Genomic DNA, 24,761 nt, shown 5'->3' on the forward strand with positions numbered 1-24,761 from the left:
CTGTCTCAACCATTATGAAGATTTGGTCATCAGAACTGATGTTCAGATTTACCCAGAGATACTCAGACAGAATGAGAAAGTATTCAGATAGCTTAACTGAAAGAATTTAAGAAGGAAGAAGAAATAAGTTGTTTCCTTCATTAGTTTTTGACAAATTATGATTTTTTTTTGTTCAACACGTATTGATGTTAAGGTAAACAAATGTTTGCATGTAAATCACTTTGGTCACCTTGATCACATGTGCTATGGTTGTGATTACATTAAAAAGAAATGTGCAACTTAATCTGTTAAGAGTCAGCTTTTTTTGATGTTAGTTTAGTGATTGTATTTTGGATATTATATACATGGACTACTTTACATTTTAATGCGTAGGGAGGGAGAGTGGCACTTTGCAAAATCTGGCTATTTTGTTCTATTTCCCTCTCTATTCACAAGGTATAAATCAATTATGGCTTTCTTCGTCTCACTTGGTGTAATACACAATTCCTAAAAGAATTTGTCTATTCTCAGTTCTAAGATACTTCAGATAAAATAAATATATTTCATGTTTCAACTCAGCATAATACTTTGTGATGGTAGTACTACTTTTAAGTGATCTTTACTAATCCTGGCACCCAACAAATGACTTTGTTCAGTCAAACAACATCTTATTAGGCTTCAGCATAATTCTAAGCCTAATTAATTAACAAGTATCTGGAGCTGTTCAAAGGTAATCTCAAAAGTTTTGTGCTTTTATATCCACAAAAGGTACTCAATAAAGCAGAGGTTTTATTATTATGAAGTTTCTGTCTTTGCTGAGCACCAAAGCAAGAAAATGGAAATATTTAGTGCAGATGTGCAACTTACAGAATTGAAATGAATCACGCAGAAACATTGAAATTAACCAGCACGAAGGAAGCTATCATCCTATGACAGCTCTTCGCTGAAGCAATCAAAATCAAAACCTCTTGTTCTATCCTGTTCTTTCTCTTTAGTCTTTTATCTTTCCCTGCTTAATAACGTTCTTAAAATCTCTACTTCAACCACTCTTCGTGGCACTCCATGTTCTAACACCCCACTCATCAAAGATACTTTTCCTGGTATCCTTAATCTTAGAATCTATGAAACAAACCTGATTATTATATTCCATCAATAACCAATATTTCCTTGATTCATAATTGGTTGATGACATCAATATTACTGAATATTTCATGCAAAATGTTTTGCATTTACTATATTAAGTTTGTAATTTAATTGCCGAATAGCAATGAAATATCTTGCAAGCAATTGAAGAGCAAAAATATTTTTTATTTTGTTGCAGCCATTAAAATGCACTGTTTTTGTTAAAAGAACTGAAGAAGTAAGGAGATCTACAAAGGTACCAGCAAACAAAAAGCAATCAAGGCATTGTAGCAGATTTCTGAACCTCTTGATAATATACTCTGCTGCTCAGAATGAATAATCAGGAACCCTTACATTCATTAAGATTTCTGTGGCCACATTTGAGATAAGAACACTGAAATTTTAACTACATTTTTAAAATCGCTACAATATCTCAAACTATTGTATAATCATGAAAAAGGTTTTTTGCATTCATTCACTGCTCATGGATGGATGTTGTTGGCTAGGTCAATTTTTAATGCTCATGCCTAACTGTCCTGGACCTGGCTTCTTGAACTGCTGCAAGCCATGTATATTTGCAAGGCTTTTAGAGATGGATTCTCAAGATTTTAGTAGTGAGGGTGTGGTAATATAGTTCCAAATCAGAATGGTGTGTAGCTTAAAGTGGGACTTGCAGGTGATTGTGTTCTCATGTATCTGCTGATCTTGGTCTTCTTGGTGGTAGAAGTTTGTGGGTTTGGAAGGTACTGTGTAGGGAGCCTTGGTGAATTCTTGCCGTGCATCTCATAGATGCATCTCATCTCATAAATTGATCATGGCAGTGAATGTTGAAATGTTTCTGTTGATCCTATTTTGCACTATGAGAATTATTCTTTTAATTAACTGTGCAATTATATACTTAAGATACAGTATTAAAATGAGTTGGAGTATTTTTCTCTTTCTAGATACTCTATTGATCAACAAAAGAATGTCTATTATTACTGATTAGTAATGTGCAGTTGATTGCAATGTTTTAAGAAAATAATTTGACTCTTCGATCTCCATTGAAGATTGAAGTGGGCTTGGGTTTTGTGATTTCAGAACTTTTACTGTTGATTTAAAATGAGTTATGAATCTTTCTTCATCTAATAATCTTCAGCATCACCAGTACAAATTGCTGAAAGAGCTGCCTCATAGTGTCCCGATGCATATTGCTGCAAGAGATCAAATCAAAAGCCATCATAAATCTTAAATATGCAAACTATAGTTATGTTACATTAATATGTAAATTCTTATATATGTGAACATGTAAATTTCAGCAGCTCATTTTAAAGGTTCAAATTTTTTTGCATCTGCAAAATATGGAGGTAATGAGTGTCAAGCAGAAACAATTTATCCCATTAACCCTTTGTAAATTTCCTTTTAACCTTTTGTATCTTTATTTTAAATCATTTAAGTTGATATGTTGAATGTGGCTATAAAATCAGAAGTAAAATTAAGTTTTGCTTTTATTAATCATCTTTTTTGTAAAAAGCAACCCTTCCAGTTGTTAGTAAAATTGAAATTAGTTCAGTGCCTGCTGACTTTAACCTTGTTTGTCTGATGAAAACCATGCTGGAGGCAGGTAGATGCCTTGTAGTTGTTCCCTGCACAAATTTTAATGGAGGTTCTAATCTTAATCTGGTCTTTTCAGTAGCCGATACCTCCTTAAAATATTGTTCATCAGGTCCTCAGAATACCACAGGGGCCTTCTCTAACATTTTAATTGGAGGCCTGATTAGAATACTCTTGGGGCTTCTTTTCTGGATCAACCTAGCTGAAAAATAACCTGGGGCCAGAAAAGTTCCAGAAAGATAAATCTTTCCTTTTCTTGGTGAGGCTGAAAGGAACAAGAGACTTCCTTTAGATTTTAGAGAGAAAGTTTAAGCCTAATTTTTACTGAATTTTCTGAGTAAGATCATCCATTTCAGTACAGATTGTTGAGCAGCTAGGACCTTCTTGGTCTGACCCACATAATGTGATGTATATATCCACTACTTCAGATTTGCCTCAGAGATAAGTGACTGAATCAGAAGTTCGTGGGTCTAAGCAATCCTCCACTGACTTCAGTGCATTATCTAAATTGACACTTCAGTGCAGTATTGAAGGAATGCTGCACTGTCTGAGATGTTTTCTTTCTCTGGAGATTTTAAACTGAGGCCATTTTTGCTTGATTTGATGGACTCAAAAGATTCTAAGGTTATCCTTCTATTAATTAATATAAACATTAATTCCTTAAAGAACATTATCCAAAGCTTATCTTGGTTACTTATCACTCTTGCATGTAGGTCTATACAGTGGACAAATTGGGTTGATATTGTTGTCTATATAACAATAGGTTCTGTATCTCAAAAGTAAATCATTCACTATGATGTACTTTTAAGCTACAAGATACCTACAAGATTTTTTTTGCCCTAATGTAAAGCTATTTTAGAGATATGCAAAGGAAAGTATTGTGATTTCAAAATAAGATCTATAGAAAAATTTCTGATTCTATTTGTAACCTATTATTACTACTCAAATTCTAACAGGGTTAATTTGCCAGATTCATGATTAACAATACAGCAGTCAGATTGTTAGGTAATTACTTGGTTCCAATGTGTATGGATATTACATAAAAGGTGAATATGCCATACCCTGATATCATGGTGTAGAGAATTTCCATATTGCTCCTTGTAACTTCTTTTGATATTCATCAGATCCAGTTCACTTCTTGAAATTAAGATTCTTATAACTGTTTTGTTATGAAAGCCGAAGTCCTAAGTAAAATGATGATAGTCTGGGTTATGTTATGGACTTCTGCAAAAATTTATCACAGGACTGGTACTGTTTTGGCGCTTATATATAGTAAAACCTTTAATTATTTGAAAATAGTCAATCTGAATTTTGGAATGTAGTATTCAAAATGACATAAATAATATATAGGATGATTTGTGCTTTTAGCAGGCATCAGCATTCACGAAGCAAACTTGTTGTCATCTGGTAGCACATAACCTATTGGGAGCACTCCAATATATCTCAGTTTTGGAATATAGCAGGAGTATCTTGGGGTTGTGGTATTGGGAGTCTCACCTGGTAGCTGAAGGGCTGGCAACTTGCAATATCTCTTTTTGGGAAGGTGTACTGAACAACAAACCAATCACGAAAGTGAAACCACTATTCGGCTTGACCCTGGAATCAAGATCCAAAGGGCATAAAGCTTGCTAATGAGAGCTGCTTGCTGTTCAGAGCTCAAAAAATCCCAAGGAGATCATGGCTGCTGTTGGAAGGAGAACCTCTGAGGCCCCATGATTATGGAGGACAGAGGCCACAGTTAAGTACTGGGGTTTGGCAGGGGTTGGTGGTTGGATTTCATCGGGTGGGGTTCATTGGGAAAGGTGGCATGTGGATCAGAAGAAGAAGTTGGCTTTCAATATCCAGTCCTTTGGACAGACGCTGATTGTTTTGATCAAGAGACTCGAAGGTCACCAGAGTCCACAAGGTTGTAACAGGATTAATACTAGTGGTGGGGACATGGACTCCTTAACTGACCACTTAAAGACCTCAGTTGTTAGTAGTATGGGAAGGTTGACTATGGACCTTCCTATCCAATACTTAATTCTGGCCAACATTGGAAGGTGTCTTATCATTCCTCCTATGTCATTTTCAGATATGTAACCAACTCACCTAATTACCTCCTCTTCCTGGCTCTATAGAAGTTATTCTGGCAGTTATATAGTTAACTTAGTGTTGCAATGTATGGAACATGCTACAGGGCTCCCGTAACAGATAATGGTAGTGCATTGTGATAGGTTAGTTAAATCACTGGGAGATGAGCTAATGCTGAAGATGATGGTGTTGTAATGTGAGGGAACCGGTGTGGCAGATGATAAATAGGTTGGAAAGGCAAAGCAAGCCAGTATGAGAGGGCATGCTAATGCTATCAGATGAGGGCGGAAGAATAATTGTATAAATTGCAGGAGAACAAGGAGATTGTGGGGAGTCAGGAAGACATTTTGTTGACTCCCACAGCTTTGATTTTGCAAGATTAAAGTTTAATTTCATGAAGGATTTTCTGCGTCTCCTGGTAATTTCTTTTGTAGAATATGGAGTGATTCTTCCATAACTTCTCCAGGCTCACCACCACTAAAAACAGAATACTCTGCCATAGACTGACTTCCCTTCTTAATGTGGCATTGTTAGTACAGGTACACAATCCTTTTTCTGAAATCCTTGAAGTCAGTTGTTTTCCAGATTTTGGAATTTTTCAGATTTCAGAATAAATGACATTTTCACAGTGAACAGTAGACCCACGTGTGACTAGTACGAACGCTGAGACACAGGTTCACACCTGCCAGTACTGTGTCGAGTGGGTGTGGAGTTGGGTCACCTGTTTGCTCTCCAAACAACCTTGTTATGCAGAAGAAACGTCACAAACAAACTTCAGATTTCGGAGCTTTTCGGATTTTGGAATTTTGGATAAAGGATTGTGTACCTGTATTAGATTCTGCTGTCATTGCATAATTCTGAAGTATATGCCACAATTAAAAATAAATCATCCATCACTTGAGATGGATGGATATAATCATTTTAATACATTTTATGATATTTACATATATGATTGAAATCCGGCGATTGAAAAAGTTATAGTAAATTTCAGATTTGTTCTCTTCTGATTGGGACAATGGAAATAAAAATCTAGAAATGTAAAATGTCCTATAATTTTCTTATCACTCCTTTTACATAATTGCGGAGATAGTAATCTTGCCTCTGACTCTGTCACCATTGCCACCATATAAATCCCCAAGACCTGATCAGGTGTACCCTAGAACTCTGTGGGAAGCTAGGGAAGTGATTGCTGGGCCTCTTACTGAGATATTTGTATCATCGATAGTCACAGGTGAGGTGCTGGAAGACTGGAGGTTGGCTAATGTGGTGCCACTGTTTAAGAAAAGTGGTAAGGACAAGCCAGGGAACTATAGACCAGTGATCCTGACGTCGGTGGTAGGCAAGTTAGTTGTTGGAGGGAATCCTGAGGGATAGGATGTACATGCATTTGGAAAAGCAAGAACTGATTAGGGATAGTCAACATGGCTGTGTGTGTGGGAAATCATGTCTCACAAACTTGATTGAGTTTTTTGAAGATAGGGTGGCATGGTGGCTCAGTGGTTAGCACTGCTGCCTCACAGCGCCGGGGACCCAGGTTCGATTCCAGCCTTAGGCGACTGTCTGCGTGGAGTTTGCACATTCTCCCAGAGTCTGCGTGGGTTTCCTCCCGGTGCTCCGGTTTCCTCCCAATATCCAAAGATGTGCAGGTTACATGAATTGGCCATTCTAAATTGCCCATAGAGTTAGATGCATTAGTCAGAGGGAAATGGCTCTGGGTGGGTTACTCTTCAGAGGGTCAGTGTGTATTTGTTGGGCCGAAGTGCCTGTTTCCACATTATAGGGAATCTAATCTAATCTAAAGTAATAAAGAGGAATGATGAGGGCAGAGTGGTAGACGTGATCTATATGGACTTCAGTAAGGCATTCGACAAGGTTCCTCATGGAAGACTGGTTAGCAAGGTTAGATCTCATGGAATACAGGGAGAATTAGCCATTTGAATACAGAACTGGCTCAAAGGTAGAAGACAGATGGTTGGAGGGTTGTTTTTCAGACTGGAGGCCTGTGACCAGTGGAGTGCCACAGGGTCCACTACTTTTCATCATTTATATAAATGATTTGGATGTGAGCATTAGAGGTATAGTTAGTAAGTTTGCAGATGACACCAAAATTGGAGGTGTAGTGGACAGCGAAGAAGGTTACCTCAGATTAGAACAGGATGTTGATCAGATGGGCCAATGGGCTGAGAAGTGGCAGATGGAATTTAATTTAAATAAATGTGAGGTGCTGCATTTTGAGAAAGCAAATCTTAACAGGACTTATACAGTTAATGGTATGGTCGTGGGAATGTTGCTGATCAAAGAGACCTTGGAGTGCAGATTCATAGTTCCTTGAAAGTGGAATCTCCGGTAGAAAGGACAGTAAAGAAGGTATATGGAATCCTTTCCTTAATTGGTCAGAGTATTGAGTCCAGGAGTTGGGAGGTCATGTTGCGGCTTTACAGGACATTGGTTAGGCCACTGTTGGAATATTGCATATAATTCTGATCTCCTTCCTTAAGGAAAGATGTTGTGAAACTTGAAAGGGTTAAGAAAATATTTACAAGGATGTCGCCAGGGTTGCAGGGATTGAGCTATAGGGAGAGGTTGAATAGGCTAGGGCTGTTTTCTCTGGAGCGTCCGTGGCTGAGGGATGACCTTATAGAGGTTTGTAAAATCATGAGGGGTATGGATAGGATAAATAGACCAAGTCTTTTCCCTGGGTCGAAGGAGGCCAGAACTAGACGGCATTGCTTTAGGGTGAGAGGGGAAAGATATAAAAGAGACCTCAGGGGCAACATTTTCATGCAGAGGGTGGTACATGTATGGAACGAGCTGCGAGAGGAAGTGGTGAAGGCTAGACCAATTGCAACATTTAAAAGGCATCTGGATGGGTATATAAATAGGGAGGGTTTGGAGGGATATGGGCTGGGTGGTGTCAGGTGGGACTAAATTGGGTTGGGATATCTTGTCGGCATGGACAAGTTGGACCGAAGGGTCTTTTTCCATTCTGTACATCTCTATGAGTCTATATGCTAAGAAGTGAATAGCAAACGGCTTTACTAAATATAACATAGGAACATGAGTGGGCTATTCAGCCTCACCATTCAGTATGATTTAAGCTAGTCAAACACTTCAATATCTTTTACCTACCTAGTCACTATATTCTTGTATGCCCTTGGTAATCAGAAATCTATCAGACTTTCAAAAGGTTCAAACTTTCCAAACCTTATGAATAAAAATTGTTACTCCTCATGTTTGACTTAAATGGCATCCCCTTAAAATTGTGCCTCCTGTTTCTAGACTTACCAACAAAGGGAAACAAATATCTTACCTGCATCTCACCTGTCTATCCCATCAAGTATTTTGTAAGTTGCAATGCAATCAACTCTCATGCTACAAAACCCTAAACAACACAGGTCCAGTTTTCTCTGTCTTTTCATAAGACAATCCCACCAACCTGCGAACAAATCTAGTGAACTGCATCACATTGCCTCTGAGACCAAACCTGCACATCGTACACCAGATGTGGTCTAACCAAATGCCTATACAATTGAAACAAGGCATCACCACCCTTGTACTCAAATCCTCTGCAATAAAGACAATATAAAATTGGCCTTCCTAATAGCTTGTGGTATCTGCAGGTTATCATTTAATGACTTATTGATGAGGGGACCTAGTTTCCTTTGTAAATCTCTTCTTTCTAACCGCTAACCTTTTAATAAATTCTCTGCACATCTGTTTCTCCTACCAACATAATAACCTCATATTTTCCACATTATATTCCATCAGCCATATTCTTGCCCAGTCATAAGCTTGTCCAAATTCTCTTGAAGACACTTGACATCTTGCTCACAACACACATTCCTGCTTAGCTTTCTATCATTTGTAAAATTGGAAATAATACTTTTGTCCCCACATCCAAATTATTGATATATTTTGTGAACTGCTGGGCCCAAGTACTGATCCCTGTGGTATCCTACTAGTCATAGCCTGCCAACATGAAAATGACATTATTTATTTTTGTTTTCGAAGTGTTAGCCAATCATTACTCCATGTCAGTACATTACCACCAATTAAATGTGCTTTAATCATTCTAATCTGCTTCCTGTGAGGCACTTTATTAAACACATTCTAAAAATCTCTTTATAGACCTGCTTTATCAACTTTATTAATCTTCAAAGAAAATTCCAACAAGCTTGTAAAGCACGTGCAAATCCATGCTGACTATGGCCAGTCAGATCACTATCAATGGGTTTACCTGATTTATCTCATTCATTATAATAGATTCCATAATTTTGTCAACTATTGATGTAAGGCTAATAGGTCTGCAGTTCCCTGTTTGCTCTCTTGCTTCCTTCTTAAGTGGTGGGGTGAAGTTTACTACATTCCAATCTTCAAGAATCATTCCAAAATTTATAATTTTGGAATATAATCACCAGTGTATTAACTATCTCTAAAGCCACCTCCTTCAGTACTGTAGAATGCAGACCATCACGTGGGTGGATTTCCTCCAATTTTCTTCTCGGCAGCACAGGCTTCTGAGGTTTTTGTGTGTCAATGACCTTTTGAAACAGAAGTCAATTCTGCAGTCAGCGTGCCAACACTGACTACTATACAAGCAACCTTGGAACCTTGGAGTGGCTTGGAGGGAACACTGATCCTGGAAATTTATCAATATTCAGTCTCATTAATTTCTCCAGAATGTCATTCTTATTATGCTAATTTTCTTCACCTTTTTATTCTCTCAAAGCACTTAGATCTCTAGTTATGGGAGATTTCTGCTATTTTCTTCAGTAAAACAGACACAAAGTAATTATTTAGCTTCTCTCTGTTTCTCTATTCCTCATTTTGCCTCTAATGGACCCACATTTTTTTAAGGCAAAGGTTTCCTTTTTATGTGCCTATAGAAGCTTTTACAGTCTGTTTTATGTATTTTGTGAGATTACATTATACTTTATTCAACCATTTCATATCAGTTTCTTGGTCCATTTTTCTTGTATTACATAATCCTTCCAATCCTCAGAGTTACTGCTATTTCTGGCAATTCTACAGGCCTTTTTGTCTTAGTCTTATGCAGTATTTGTCTCTCATGGTTGACTGATTTTTTTGAGTTTTTGCAGTTTGAAGAAATGTATAGTTGCTATAAGTCATGTCTTTTTTTAAAAAATGTCAATTGCCTAAGTACAGTCATGCCTTTTATTGTATTTTTCCCAATCTACCTCAGTCAATTTGTGCCTTATGCCTTCATAATTTCCCTTCTTCATACTTAACACCATTCCTTCAGAATGAACTACCCCACTTTTAAATGTATTGTAAAGTTCTATCATATTGTGGTTACTAATTTCTTTTGCAACACCACTAATACCATGCAACACACTACCACTAATATTTGCTGGCCTATAAATAACTCCAATCAATGTCGTCTGCCCCTTGCTGTTTCTTAGTTTCACTGAAATAGATTACATGCATTGTTCTTCTGATCTGAGATCCTCCTTTATGAATGTGCATATCCTGTATCTTATTATCAGTGCATCGCCGCCTTCCTGTGTCTTGTCTGCCCTTCCTAATTGCCAAATATCGTTGAATATTCAGTACCCAGCCCTGATCACAATGCAGCTATGTTTTTGTAATGGCATTTGTAGAGGGGATGTTAAGGAAGGTTATCTTACTTGAGACATAGCTCCTTTGCAGATGCTCAGTGGCTAGACATACTGCGGAGAGGGAAAGCCACGGAAAATCAGAAAGAAAGCACAGGGGAAAGCCCACTGCAAGAAACCAGCCAGACTTCCTGTAAAAGCATACATCCACAGTATGTAAAATTGTATCTTAGATCAGAGGACTTACATGTATATGGAAGCAATGAGCACTCAAACTTCTCCAATGGCAAGTCCATAAGGAGGAAGGATATGGGCAATGACTTTGAGGAGCTCACTGGAAGGAATTCAGCCCAGCCAGTTTTATTGACATGTGAATGGCAGGACAGAGACTATTCACAGTTACAGTAGAAACACAGAAAATTAAGCATCGACCATAACAATCTATAGAAGAGGACAAAGAGGGGGCAAGATGAATTCTTCCTGGGGAATGTAGTGGGCCCACAGCAGGATGCACAAAATGTGCCTGTCCTCCAAGGTACAAAAGCTCAATAAAAGGTCAATCAACCATGGCTAACAAAGAAAGCTCAGGACTCTACGATTAAAAGAAAACAGGCCTCGAAAGTTGCCAGAAATAGCAGAAATTCAGAGATTTAGGAGAATTATGTAATACAACAAAACAGGACCAAGAAATTGATATGAAATGGGTGAATAAAATATAAATGCAATCTAACAAAAAAAACATAAAACAAGTTTACATGTTGGAAATTCTTGGCATCTTGTTTCTTTCCAGTGGGAGGGAGAATGGGAAGTTGAAACTTACAATCCTAGGGCTGAAGAATCAAGAAGGCAGTTCACCACAACGTTCTCCTAGACAATTACGGATAGCCAGCAAAACCACGTCCCATGAACAAATGTGCAAGCATGCCTACATTTCATAATCCTAATGGATGCCTTTCCTCTCCCATAGGGTTTTCATGTACGTGAAAGGATAGGTATTTCCTCCAAAGGTGACCTGGGACCAGATTCAAAGTGGTATCTCAGCTCTCCAGAGCTGCGCAGTGGATAACTAAAAGAACTGTTGTGGTTCTGTTTGCCGAGCTGGGAATTTGTGTTGCATGGCGCTTAGGCGGTTGGCACAGGATTCCCATTTCCTGGCTTGTCTTAGCGTCTCTCGCCCGTAGGTGTTCAACGTTTGTGAGAAGATTTGTAGCTCGGGTGCTTGTTGTTGTGGTTCTGTTCGCCAAGCTGGGAATTTGTGTTGCAGACGTTTCGTCCGCTGTCTAGGTGACATCCTCAGTGATTGGGAGCCTCCTGTGAAGCGCTTCTGTGATCTTTCCTCCGGCTCGGCGGAGGAAATTCCCAGCTCGGCGAACAGAACCACAACAACGAGCACCCGAGCTACAAATCTTTTCACAAACTTTGAACTAAAAGAAGTGCACTGAGAACAGACCTGCTTTTACCTGGTATAATTTCCACATTCCAGGTTGTACACTCCATGGACTCCAAAATCAGGCTTGAATAAGGCAGCTGCTTATTTAAGCAGCCAGCTGCCTCCATTATCTGTGCTTGTACTAACTTCAGATTGCTCCTAAACCCATCTCTATTGAAATGAGAGCCGCTGAGTTTGAAGTGAATTAAGGATTACTGACTTCTTCCAGCATTTCCATCACAGTGAATATTTGGACCCCAAGTCTATTCCAATATATTATAACACATCTTGCGGAGCAACCTGGTAAATTTGGAAAGCACATTTGAATTTTCACTTATACGTGTCTACGGTTTATTCCAAAATTGTTGTCTAATTTACTCCATCACAATGGTAATCTCTATTAGCCTTACTTATACTCTCAAAGCAAAATCCAGCCCTGGTAGTCTTGTCTTCACCAAGGTCTTCAAACACTGCAAATCTCATTTCTGATATTTTCAAACCTGTCTTTATGTTTGTTAATTTAATACAAACATGCTCTGTCATCAGTATCTATAATAGAATTATCAAATGATACAGTTGAAAAAGTGCCCTTTAGGGACATCCAGTTTGTAACAGGTCATTCAAATAATATTCCAGTTTGGCTGACTCAATAGACAATAGGTGCAGGAGTAGGCCATTCTGCCCTTCAAGCCAGCACCACCATTCATTATGATCATGGCTGATCATTCTCAATCAGTATCCTGTCCCTGCCTTATCCCCAAAACCTTTGATTCCACTATCCTTAAGAGCTCTATCCAACTCTTTCTTGAAAGTATCCAGAGACTTGGCCTCCACAGCCTTCTGGGGCAGAGCATTCCATACACCCACCACTCTCTAGGTGAAGACGTTTCTCCTCAACTCTGTTCTAAGTGGCCTACCCCTTATTTTTAAACTGTGTCCTCTGGTTCGGGACTCACCCATCACGGAAACATGCTTCCTGCCTCCAGAGTGTCCAATCCTTTAATAATCTTATACGTCTCAATCAGATCCCCCCTCAGCCTTCTAAACTCAAGCATATACAAGTCCAGTCGCTCCAATCTTTCAGCGTAAGATAGTCCTGCCATTCCGGGAATTGACCTCGTGAACCTATGCTGCACTCCCTCAATAGCCAGAATGTCTTTCCTCAAATTTGGAGACCAAAACTGTGCACAATATTCCAGGTGCAGTTTCACCAGGGCCCTGTACAGTTGCAGAAAGACCTCTTTACTTCTATACTCAATTCCTCTTGTTATGAAAGCCAGCATGCTATTAGCTTTCTTCACTGCCTGCTGTACCTGCATGCTTGCTTTCATTGACTGATGTACAAGAACACCTAGATCTCGTTGTACTGCCCCTTTACCTAACTCCCCAGTTCTTTCGCCATATCTCTGCAATAATTTCTCTTTCAAATACTAAGTGAATCCCCTTTTGAATCTACTATTGATTCTGTATCCACCAACATAGCAGTTACTGCATTTCTAATTCTAAATCTCATCGCATAATGAAAGTTTCCTCACGACTTACTTTAAACTAGTGCCCTCTGGTTACAAATCCTCAGTAGAAACATTTTTTAAATCAATCATTCTATCTAAGTAGAGTCATAGAGATATATAGCATGGAAACAGATCCTTTGGTCCAACTCATCCAGGCTGACCAGATATTTTAAATAAATCTAGTCCCATTTGCCAGTATTTGGTCCATATCCCGTTAAACCCTTCCTATTCATATATCCATCCGGATGCCTTTTAAATATTGTAATTGTACCCACCTCCAACAGTTCTGCTAGCAGCTTGTTCCATACATGCACCTCCCTGTGTGAAAAGGTTGCCATTTAGGTCCCTTTTAATCCTTCCCATCTCACCTTAAACCTTTGCCCTGTAGTTCCGGACACCCGCGCCCCAGGAAAAGAATGTGTGTATTTATCCTATCCATGCCCCTCATGATTTTATAAGCCTCTATAAGGCCATTCCTCAGACTCCGATGGAAAATATCCTTGCAAATCTTTTCTGAACTCTTTCAAATTTCACAACATCTGTCCTATAGCAGGAAGACCAGAATTGCATGCAGTATTCCAAATGTAGCCTAACCAATGTCCTGTACAGCTGCAAAATGACCTCCTAACTCCTGTACTCGATGAACTGACCAATAAAGGCAAGCATACTAAATGTCATCTTCTCTACCCTGACTACCTGCGATTCTACTTTCAAGGAACTATAAGCCTACACTCCAAGGTCGCTTTGTTCAGCAACATTCCCCAGGACCTTATCATTACATGTATAAATCCTGCCTTGATTTACCTTTCCAAAATGCAGCATCTCACATTTACCTAAATTAAATTCCAACAGCAACTCTTCGACACATTAGGATCTTGATCAGATGGGCCATTGTACATCGTATTAACCTTCTTAACTTTCAACTACACCTCCAATTTTGGTCTCATCTGCAAACTTACTCATCATACCCCCTAAATATTTATGATTTTAAAATACCCATCTATCAAATCTCCTCTCATCTTTCTCTGTTCAAAGTACCACAACATCAGCTTATCCACATAATTACATAATCCAACACAAATTTGAGTAATCATCTTCTGAGCACTCTCTAAATATTTCACATATTTTGTAAAGTTTGATGCAACGGAATTCGACAGAATGCACCAGCTTGTTGGAACTAGTGTTTTAGGTCTTGGTTTTTGTACTCTGCAGGTAGATCTTGGGTCGTAACCTGCATAGCAGCGTTATGAGGGCAGATCCCTCACTTTCCTGTGTCTCTAACTATCGAGTCCAGGATCCCATATACTTTGTTAACTGGTTTGTTACGATTTCCTGCTAACTTCATGGTATCTCTCTCTGTTCTTGCACTTCCTTGAAATCTATACTATTTAACTTGCATTGTCTCTCCTCATTCACACTACCAAAATGTGTCACCTTACACTGTTCTACATTGAATTTCATAAGATGTATTCTGATTTGATATCAGTAGGGGTCACTAGTGCCTGCAGAATGTTTGCATTCAGTTTTACTGTAAAATACAGGGGGAGAAAAGTCAGAAAATTCCTTTTGGTCCGAAACGGTAATCAGTCTGCATTTCAAAGGTTTAATTTTACATGAAATTATTTATAGCAAAATAATAATTCATCATTCAATTCTTATAGTGATATCTTTTTTGATTTAGTTTCTATGTATGGATCTATTCCCAGCGGAAATGCTGGTGTTACTGGAAATACTTTGATATATCAAGTAAAAGTCACTGCTGAATTGCAGCCAAATCAATTCTATGTTTAAAAATACTTTCGATATCCTCAAAATGCAGTTTAGAAAGATGTGCATTACTTACATATATTGCACTGTTGAGCTTGTATGCGAAATAGGAAGCTTTGTCCCTAACACAAAGAACTTGGAGAAATCAAACAAAAGGATTACAGATTAAAACAAATTTTTACACATTACAACAAAAAAAGAGAAATTTCTATTTCAATATTGTTGAAAAGAGCCTTGTTGCAGAATCATTTTTTGTCTTCCACTTACCAAGTGCAAGTAGAACTTTAAAATTGCAATGTTAATTTAGCAAATTAACAAATATAATTTACTTACTAATTGCAATGAGTAATTGCTGAAAGTGTCCATCATAGCAGTCTCTGATTACATCCACAATATCTTGGCCAGATACAAGTTGGAATTGTTGAAAAGCTACAAGAAAGATTACTGAAAATTGAGAAGCTTTTCAGCAATGTTTTATTAATCTACCCGCAGTGGTCTCCTAAGGTCAGAATGCCAGAACTTACATTAAAACTATTACCTAGAACACAGTGACAAATAATTGAGCACAATTCCAGTGCCTGATAGCTAATAAAGTAAAACTATCAAGGATGAGGTCAGCATTACCATTAACTGAAATAATTGAAGAGGAAACATAGCACTCACATATTAAAGTTTTAAGGAATGTACTTTGATGTTAGATTCTTATGTAAATCTTTCCTAGATAATATCTGCCTATCTTTAAAATCTGTTACCCTCTGACTGCGCTCAATTTTCTACAGCACAAATTACACAGTGTAAATAGAAAAATAAATCAGTAGCTTTGTATTTATTTAAGATCTTATTGAACACATTCACACATCGTGATATAATAAAACAACAAAAGTAACATTTCGTGTCAGCTGTTAGATTCTGCCTATATTTTACTCTGGATAGAGAGTAGTAGCTCATTCGTGATATTTATTTACTGTCATATTCACTAAATGTGCCTAAACTTAACTAAATTCGTAATTACGTCATCCCTAGATTTTGCCTAACAGTATATCTAACAGTATTTCAGTACATTTAATTATACATTGTAGTTATTCTACAGTATTTGTTATAAAATAAATTTTGTTGATATATTTTCAGAAACTGTAGTCTGCAACTAAGGTGTTCAAGTGGGATTTCGCCCCATCTATTTATCCTCTGCTTCACCTGACCCCACACACCAAGAAAGAAGCAATTTAAGTAAAATCACTTATGCTACTGGAATTAGTTGGATTTCAGAACAATACTTGCAGACACGGTCCTGAGGGTATTCCTGCTTCTCTTGGGTATGAAAAGGACACATTTCCACTTACTGTGGAGCATCCTTTTATCCTCCCTAATACTGCTGACCTGTTTCAGCTTGCAGGAAGGCAACTTCCTTGTTCAAGCCTGAGCATTGGGATCAAATTGCATTAATTTTATGAGATTGATGCCTACTCCAAATCACAGTCACTAAATTGCAATGAGTAGTTAAAATGGAGGCCAGCAAGGATGGGTCAAGAAGTCAAAATGTTCTATTTTTAAGTATACACCTGATATCAATCAGTTTGACTTTGAGTAGCATTCGAACAACAATGATGATGGTCCTCAGAACTATTTCGCAAATGTAGAACTACAATCATAATTGTCCTTCTGTTGCAACATTCTCATTTTCCCATGAGAAATAATGCTAGCCATGATTATTTTGTTCAAAGAATTAATTGCAAAACTAGTTCCAACTAGTTTAATTTGATAAATATGTAAATGATCTTGAGTGTTGTGGGCAGAATCCTTATCATTATATTTGCCATAATGGGATCTTCAAGGATCCATTGAAGCTTTTCTAGTTGAGAACTAATAGAAGCTATTATTCTGGGCCTTCCATGGCTGCACATTTTTTTTTCAGTAGAATCTTGGTTTCATGGCGTAATGGATACAACTTGAAGACAAGATTGATGGCTCCATTTCAGATTTCCAAACTATAGCAAGTTGGTGAAACCATTCCGTGTGTCATTCTAACCGTTCTGTGATTTCCAGAATTTGAAGGACAAAGCCATTTTCCAGAGGTCTTGTGTGATAATCTTAAACATGCTTATCTGGCAGAAGCAAAACAGATGGTGAACAAAACCATTCACATCAGTTCAAAACTGCTGTTCTAAGCAGGCAGGGAGACTGCCCACCAGAAAGGCAGCATGGGCTTTCATCAAGTCTGCAGATCAGACTCTGACAATGTGGTGAGAGTGCAACTGCTTTAAACAATGGCCATGATCAAGGAGTCAGTTATGGTTCCCCCACCAATTCAACCTGACAGGAAAGGGTGAGTAGGAGTTAGAAGGGGAACAAAGAGGTCATTTATTTTACTTCCCTTGTAGGTTCTCCTGAAATCCTCTCCTGATTTATCAGAGTGCCAGGTGACCTTGGCAATTGTCTCTTGCTGTCAGCGAGTTGCTGCTACCAGGGAGGGATGAATGGAAAATGCATTGGGAAAGGCCTGAGAGTTAAAATTGTCCAAACCTCACGTACCTGAGGTCAGGGAAGGTTTTAAACCCATCCACTTTTTCCCCACCTTGGTTAAAGTTGGGTCGTTTGAGAGTACAGCTGGCAAGGATACTATCTTATCTTTCAACACTATAATCCCAACAACCTTGCTACATACCAAAGGACAGGAGTAAAATTTGACCTAGATAAGAACAATTCATCAGACAATTAAAGTGGCAATACAGATTTGCAAACTCCTATGAGGTTAAGACTGTGTAGTCTAAAGATATTTTGATACCTAATTAAGTTATTGACCTCAGTTAAACTATGGAAATGTAACATTGTTTTTGCAACTCGATTCATCTTAAAGTAAGAGTCATGCATTTTCATTGTGGAATAACAGCATTTAATTCATAAAGTATCTCAGCTTTTCCAGAAGGAAAACAAATAGGCTGAATCTTGGCAGAAATCGGCTGCTTCAATTTTGGTAATTTCATGGAGAATTTCTCTCTGTGATCCCTAGTAATTTTTCTCGAACTGCTCTCCCCAGCTTGCCTTAATAACTATGTACTCTGCCTAAATGGTGTCCCGCTCACTCTATCTTCCAGTCAGCAATGCTGGAAGTACTCTGCACTGCTGGGAACTCCATTCTTTAGGCTCAGCTGTACACCTGATCAAGCACTGCCAGCCAGGAGTTTGCCTTCATGGTGCATGTAATGGGAGGGGAATAAAAGAGAAACCAAGGGTTCATATGCAGGACAGCTGCTATTTCATTTTAAATACAAGTTCCCATTTGAAAATATATTGATATTTAAAAACCAACCTACACTGGTTACCCATCCTTAGCATCATCCCATCTTAGAATCCTAACGGTGTGCTATTCTTTCCCTAATACCCAGTGTTGCCTAACATCTTTTTGGTGTTCAGTATAGGAGCATCACATAATGGAAAGATTTCAAATGGTTTAAAATGATAACTTCTATTAGCAATAATAAAGGCGAAGGTAAACAAGGAAAAGCTGCATTTGCTTCTGGGAATAGACAGGATCACTGGCCTTTTGGCCATCAAAGGTTTACAGTTAGTGATTGATCGCTGCACCCAGCTCATATCTACTGGAACGAGGTAATAATTGAGTCCTGTCTGGCTTATTGTGCTTCCTCTTCCTCAATGTTCTTGTCTTCCTTCTTGGATGACTGCTGCTGGTCTCCCAGCTCTTCAGCATCCATCACATTCTGCTTTTCCTGCTCTAGTTGTGCCAAGCAAAACATGTTAGGATTATACAGCAAACAGTTAGCCAAGAGTTGTGGGATCCCAAAAAAGTCTGCCATAGATTCTTGGAAGTTGCCAGTTGCCAAATGGCTATTGAAATATGATGGCCACTCATTCCTTCAGGTCAGAGGTCCCCAACCAACAGTTGACGTAGTTCAGTGACAGTGTCTCAGAACCTCCACACCCTGTGGCAATGAGAATCTTGGTGAGTGGTGAGAGGCATATTTACACCCATTTTCACACCACCTAATTGAAATGCATTTTTCTACTCTTTTCCATGCCCGATAGAAATGAGACAGTGACAATTTCCAACATAAATTCAGAAGGGGAACCCGAAAACTCTAGCTCACTGCTTGCTTCTCTGGCCCACTGTCTTGGACTGTAGTACCCAGTAAATCAGGAGTGCTCCTCCCCTTCCCACCATGCATAGACATTGGCATCGGACACATACCAGCTGCATTCTATCATCATGACCCATATCTGACCAGTTCTCCACAACAATGCTATACTTTGGAGTGCACCAATATCTAGCATTGTAATGCTGCTGCTATGACACTTTAGGATAGCAACCACCTCATGAATTCAACCAGACAGCATCTCAGTGTTCCTTCCTCTTAGTGCTCACTCACTTTGTGCCTACTTGAGTGCTCAGAACATCTCTGTCTTCCTTTGTCTTGACTTTTTGTGTTTTTTATTCCCTCATTTAGAACTTAACAGCCTCACAGTCCTTCTGTCTTTCAGTGCAGACAGAAAGCCAGGCAGCTTGTCATGTTTGGAAGCAGTGATCAGTAATTAGGCTGGGCATAAAAACAGAAATTACTGTTGAAACTCAGGCAGGTCACTGATGAGAGGTAGCCTGAGTAGTTTGATTTTTGTAGCTGTCAGGCAGGTGATGATGTAAAATAGCAATGATATGTGGATGTAAGATTCTATTTCTAATGAAATGTTACCCACACCACCTATGTGCTCTCAGAAGCTTTTCCTTTCCTTTATTGTTTCCCTCCCATTACTTTCATTGTAAAGGGCTACTTGTGGCTAGCAGTGATTGACCTGATGCACAACTGGGCTTTAATTACAGTGCCAGTGATACAAGTCTTGGAAGCTCCCAACAGTTGGAGTACTTCTATTAATAGTGAGCATAAGACACAGTCCTATGGAGGCATGATGCACACATGATGAGGAGCACAGTGGCAAACTGAGTGCGGTAACTCACTGGAGCCCACAGAGCTCTTGCTGAACCTTCTCGAATTTGAAACAGCTTATTTTTATTGAAGTCCAGCCCAAAATATTTTCTAATTAAAAGACCTTCTTACAGAAACTTCCCAAATCATCAATCTGAAGGTTTCAGTTTTTAAGATAATTTAATTGGATGGTCATACTTCCAACAGATCCTGCTCATAGCTCCTGCTCATAGGAAAGATTCCAACATGACTGGAGCACCTAATCAGAGAACAGATACCCCTGAGCCAGCATTGGTAATGGACGTCACTGCTGCATGGCAGTTGTTATAAGTTTGGGCCTCTGATATATATTGTATATACCTCTAACTCAGTTGGTTGTTTTCTACACAAGGCCACAATGATACCTAATGATTTACTGTTTGAAAAAAAGTCATAATTCATGCTGTCATTCTGTGGACTTTACACACTTGATGCTTTTCTATTTATATATTAATTCTCAACAAGTTATGTTCAATAATATTAAATGAAAAAAAAAGAGCTGAACAAGTGATATAATGATGATCTGTTCTCTTCTTTACTCAACTTTTAGTTGTATAATTCCCTAGCCAGAAGTGATTTTTCTGGTCTTTGAATAGAGCCACAGTGTTAAGTGATTCAAAGTTCTCCCCTAGCCTAATTTTCACCTTGATGATCATTCTCTTCCAGCTGTGCAACATGCTATTCCTCCTGCACCTTTAACATTTGTACCCTTCAATGAAAATGGAAGATTTTCTTCACCATTGGGGCCAGTGCCATTTTTTACATTGCTAACTTGGAAGGTTGTCATAAGTTGCTGTTGTTCTCAGCACTCCAGAGATAATATTTATCTTTGTAGTCATTTTTTATCCGTTATTTTTGTTTTCTTTGCTTTTCTCCTCTGTCAGAAACCTTACAAATATTCTTAAGCCACAGCATGTTGTCAGTACTGTGGCCACAGCATTAAAGCAACACTCACAGTATCTTTTCAATTGCTTTAACTTGTCGTTGCAGATTCTCAAATTTGCATAAACTTTTAAATGACATCCTTGGAGCATTCTGACCTCTGAAAATTTGCAGTTGATTTATATCTGTTTATTTTGAAATTAGTATTTGTCTTGTTCCAGCCAGAGAGAAAATTGATCCTGTACTTTGCAAACGTTAATTTACATTATTAGATTGCAAATGTTTTTGTGAAATCACACTTTTTTTTTAAACTTAGGATTGGGTGACATGAGGAAACTTGCACCCATAGTTGCCTTGAGCAGGTGATGATGAGAACTTTCTTCGAACTGCTGTAGTTCTTGTGATGATGTTTCTTTAACTGTAGTATCAGGAAATGAATTTCAGAATATAAACCCTATATTGTTGAAGAGGCAGTAATATGAATCCTAATCAGAAATGGTGTTGTTTAAGAGAAATCCCACAGTGTTGCTGCTGTTGCCCTTCTGGATGGATGAGGTTTCAAGGGAGAAAGGTATTGCAACCAATTCGATGAAGCTCTGCATTGCATCCAGTAGATATTAATAATGAAGCCACTGTAATAGTGTTAGAGGAAGGAGATTTTTAATTCACAGACACTGATCAAACAAACTGCTCTGTCCTGAATGGCTTCTAGCTTATCATGTGCTGTAAAATGTTGGACTCCAGCATGTTGAAGGCACCATCAGTAAAACAATACCATGGTTCATAATTTGTCTCATGAGATTAGAAAATGACGATGCACTTGTCTAACATCAACCTTTCAAAAAATAGTCAAAATCATGAAATGAAGTAACTAAGGGGGTGAGGCACAGCTTGAAGAGATTGATGTTGATATCCTGTGGCAGGTAGGGCTGTGGCCCTGAAGAACCCAATGCAGGCCTCGAACAGATCTATTGCCCATAATGAATTTAATTCTTGGATATTTTTGAAAGGAAAATGTGGTGGAAAAATGCATTTAATCACATTGTCTTCTTAGAGTCAGAATTACTGTTTTTTAAAAATTATTAAAAATGAAATGCGATACAAGGACAATTTCTTCTTTACTTACTTCCAGTTCATTCAACTCAATGTAAACACCATCAGCAGTGCTTTGATGTCTGTGTGGTAGTCACTCAAAACAAGGATTATAGCTGCTCATGGCAAGATCCTGCATGTGAGTGTTCTAATATGGGGAAGCTGAATCTATAATGTAAATGCAGCTGATCAGGAAATGCTCCTAATCTTACTACTTGCTATAGGTATAACAGATGGATTTACTATTTGGTTTGGCTGCATTATGACACACCTTCCATGGCCATCATTATGGAGGTGGGACTGGAACCTGATGCTTTTGGCCCACAGGGAATGATGCAAACGCTGTACTACAAGACCTCCTAGTGCTGTGGTTTGTAAAGATCTGCAATTATGCTTCTAACAATCTCAGTGTGCAGTCACACTCATAACAGGATACTGCAGGGAATCAGCGTGCAAGGCATAATGTCTTCCATCCATTAAAATTGATTGCTGGGGAAACGACAAATCCATGTTCCCAAATTTCTGGCATGTACTCCTATGACAGCAGATCATGGCTATTGTGGAATGATAGAATTGAGTTTAAAATGCAAGTTTAAAATTAAATGAAAGTCCTTTGCTTCTCAGTTCATTAGCTAATCTTGGTGCCAGTATTATATTCTGTCAGCAATACAGGCAGATAAAAGTCTGTATGGTTATTCACATACATGCTGAAACATGAATGTAAATTTAGTGATGAGAGTATCCCATTCAGCTGCAGTGTTCTTTTTTCATGTTCAAATAGTTAATAAGGCTCACTTGAGTGAAATTTCAGGGGGTTGTTAAAATCTGTGAAACCTGATCTTCATTTTTTTTTTCATTCATTCACAGGATGAGCACATTGCTGGCTAGGCCAGTATTTATTGCCTATCCCTAATTGCCCAGAGATCAACCACATTGCTGTGGGTCTGGAATCACACATAAGTCAGACTACGTAAGGATTGGCAGTTTCCTTCCTTATAGGACATTAATGAACCGGTCTTCATCTTCAGGAGAGGACAGAGAATAAACTGGGTGACTGGAATTCACACGACCTTCAAGATTTTTCTGTTAAAGTAGTACTGAGTCTAATAATTGCATATATAACTTCTTTACATAGCATATAAAATGATATAAAATTTGGTTTCATTTAACAAAATAACTTACCTCCTGTGAAAATTTAAAGAGCTCTTTAAAATTAGTTTGACCTTTACTTTTGTGATACAAAAGCTAGTGCTTCCAAATAAACCTGTTGGACTATAACTTGGTGTTGTGTGATTTTTAACTTAATAAAATCATAAAAGGAAGTCAACAATAGAATCTTTAATTACCCATCCACAACTGCTGATAGCTCTTTCTACACAGGATATCTTGCAGCATATTTTTATGCTCCCCTGATTCGCCTTGGCATGCGTCCCAAAGAATCTAATATATCAAAAATTAAAAGAGAGAATTTTCAGTGTCATGTTATCTATTAGTTCATCAAAAGTTCTTTGTTCAATAATTTAAGTAACTCTAGATAGCATTTGAAAATATGTAAAAGATTTTTCTATTACCGTAGCATCCTCTGCAGCCATGGCTGGATCCTCATACTCATATCCCTCTTCTCTGGCTCCCTGTGAATTATACTCAGCATTAATTGTGGTGACATTATGAATTAGTCCAGGATGAATTTACCATAACCATCCTCTACCATGCCAGGTTTTCACACTGCCCTTCATTGTATGCAGAAGGTTTTCCTTTAAGGACTCCATGTGCTGTGCGTAAATAATGTTGTGACGCTGCCTGGCAGACTAGTTAGCCTGCTGTAGGTCTACAAGCTGGACAAACAGAAATCAGTTGGTTGCTTTAATGCCTGATTCAGATCAGTTTTGCAGGTGACATAACTCCTTTCTCCTCCAGCAGTCCAAGTTGTCAGATTTTCACTCACAATTTAGGATACAAGAAATACCTTGAAGAAATTCACCCCTCAATGGGTGCCATCTTACAACTATGCTCTTGTGTTCTCTAAATGTAACATAAATGAAGTATGTTAATTCCTTTTGCTTAAGGATTTCTGCTGGGTATATATAGTTAAGCTAAAAGATACAGTACAATGTAATCTCCAGTCACAGCCTCAAATGTAACAGAGCTGAGAGCCTGTGCTCATGTGACAACATCTGGTACTTGGCTCATTCGTATGTTGGCTTCTTAAAATGGGCATCATTCAAATTTGATACCACAACAGGCCCAGAGGCAATGTAAACAATACCATCTGCTCAGAATGACCACTTTTGAGCCTTGCAGTCAGGCTTCTGAAGATGTGATTCAGGTGCCTGCTGCATTCTCTCGGGAATGACTCTTCAGAGAAGCTTGGTCATTGATGACGTTGTGAAGTTGGAAGGTACTAGCTCTTTGGGGAAGAATCAGGAGCAAGGTGTGAGGGAGGAAGAAAAGGAGGCAGAGCAAGATGACATGGAACAGGAATTAGCACCAATTGCATGACTAGGTGCTTTCTTCCCGTCTCTCCTGCACAAGGACCTTCGTCCTGTCTCTCTCATGACCTCCAGTATTGGATCCAGGTTGACATCGATGAACTGAGAGTCTGCCCTACCCCAGGTGCTAGGTTTCCAGTTCTCCTGTGGCATCACACTCCCCAGTGGTATAGTCGATGGCTTTGACATGAATTGCAGCATGGTTGTCAGGACAACCAGCAGCCTCAGAAATAGTTGCTGTGGATATCTCGAAATGAATCCAACAATTTATCTTA

General features: G+C 38.6%; 1 protein-coding gene across 1 annotated transcript in view; it reads right to left on the bottom strand.

Annotated features, from left to right (window-relative positions):
* Nucleotides 1-1,266: 1,266 nt before the first annotated feature.
* LOC122555879 (annexin A10-like) overlaps nt 1,267-24,761 on the bottom strand; it is an 84,129-nt gene continuing 60,634 nt past the window's right edge. Inside the window, exons 7-12 of the mRNA XM_043702124.2 lie at nt 23,569-23,628; nt 23,344-23,437; nt 15,384-15,479; nt 15,127-15,185; nt 3,756-3,878; nt 1,267-2,294 (exon numbers count right to left, since the gene is read on the bottom strand). Coding sequence (XP_043558059.1) covers nt 2,226-2,294; nt 3,756-3,878; nt 15,127-15,185; nt 15,384-15,479; nt 23,344-23,437; nt 23,569-23,628 — 501 coding nt within the window. The 3' untranslated portion in view covers nt 1,267-2,225. The remainder of the gene's footprint in view (nt 2,295-3,755; nt 3,879-15,126; nt 15,186-15,383; nt 15,480-23,343; nt 23,438-23,568; nt 23,629-24,761) is intronic.

The sequence above is a fragment of the Chiloscyllium plagiosum genome, unplaced genomic scaffold (genome assembly GCF_037043375.1).
Source record: "Chiloscyllium plagiosum isolate Xiang-an unplaced genomic scaffold, Cpla_swu_hap1 HiC_scaffold_1, whole genome shotgun sequence".
In the NCBI taxonomy this organism is placed as follows: Eukaryota; Metazoa; Chordata; class Chondrichthyes; order Orectolobiformes; family Hemiscylliidae; genus Chiloscyllium; species Chiloscyllium plagiosum.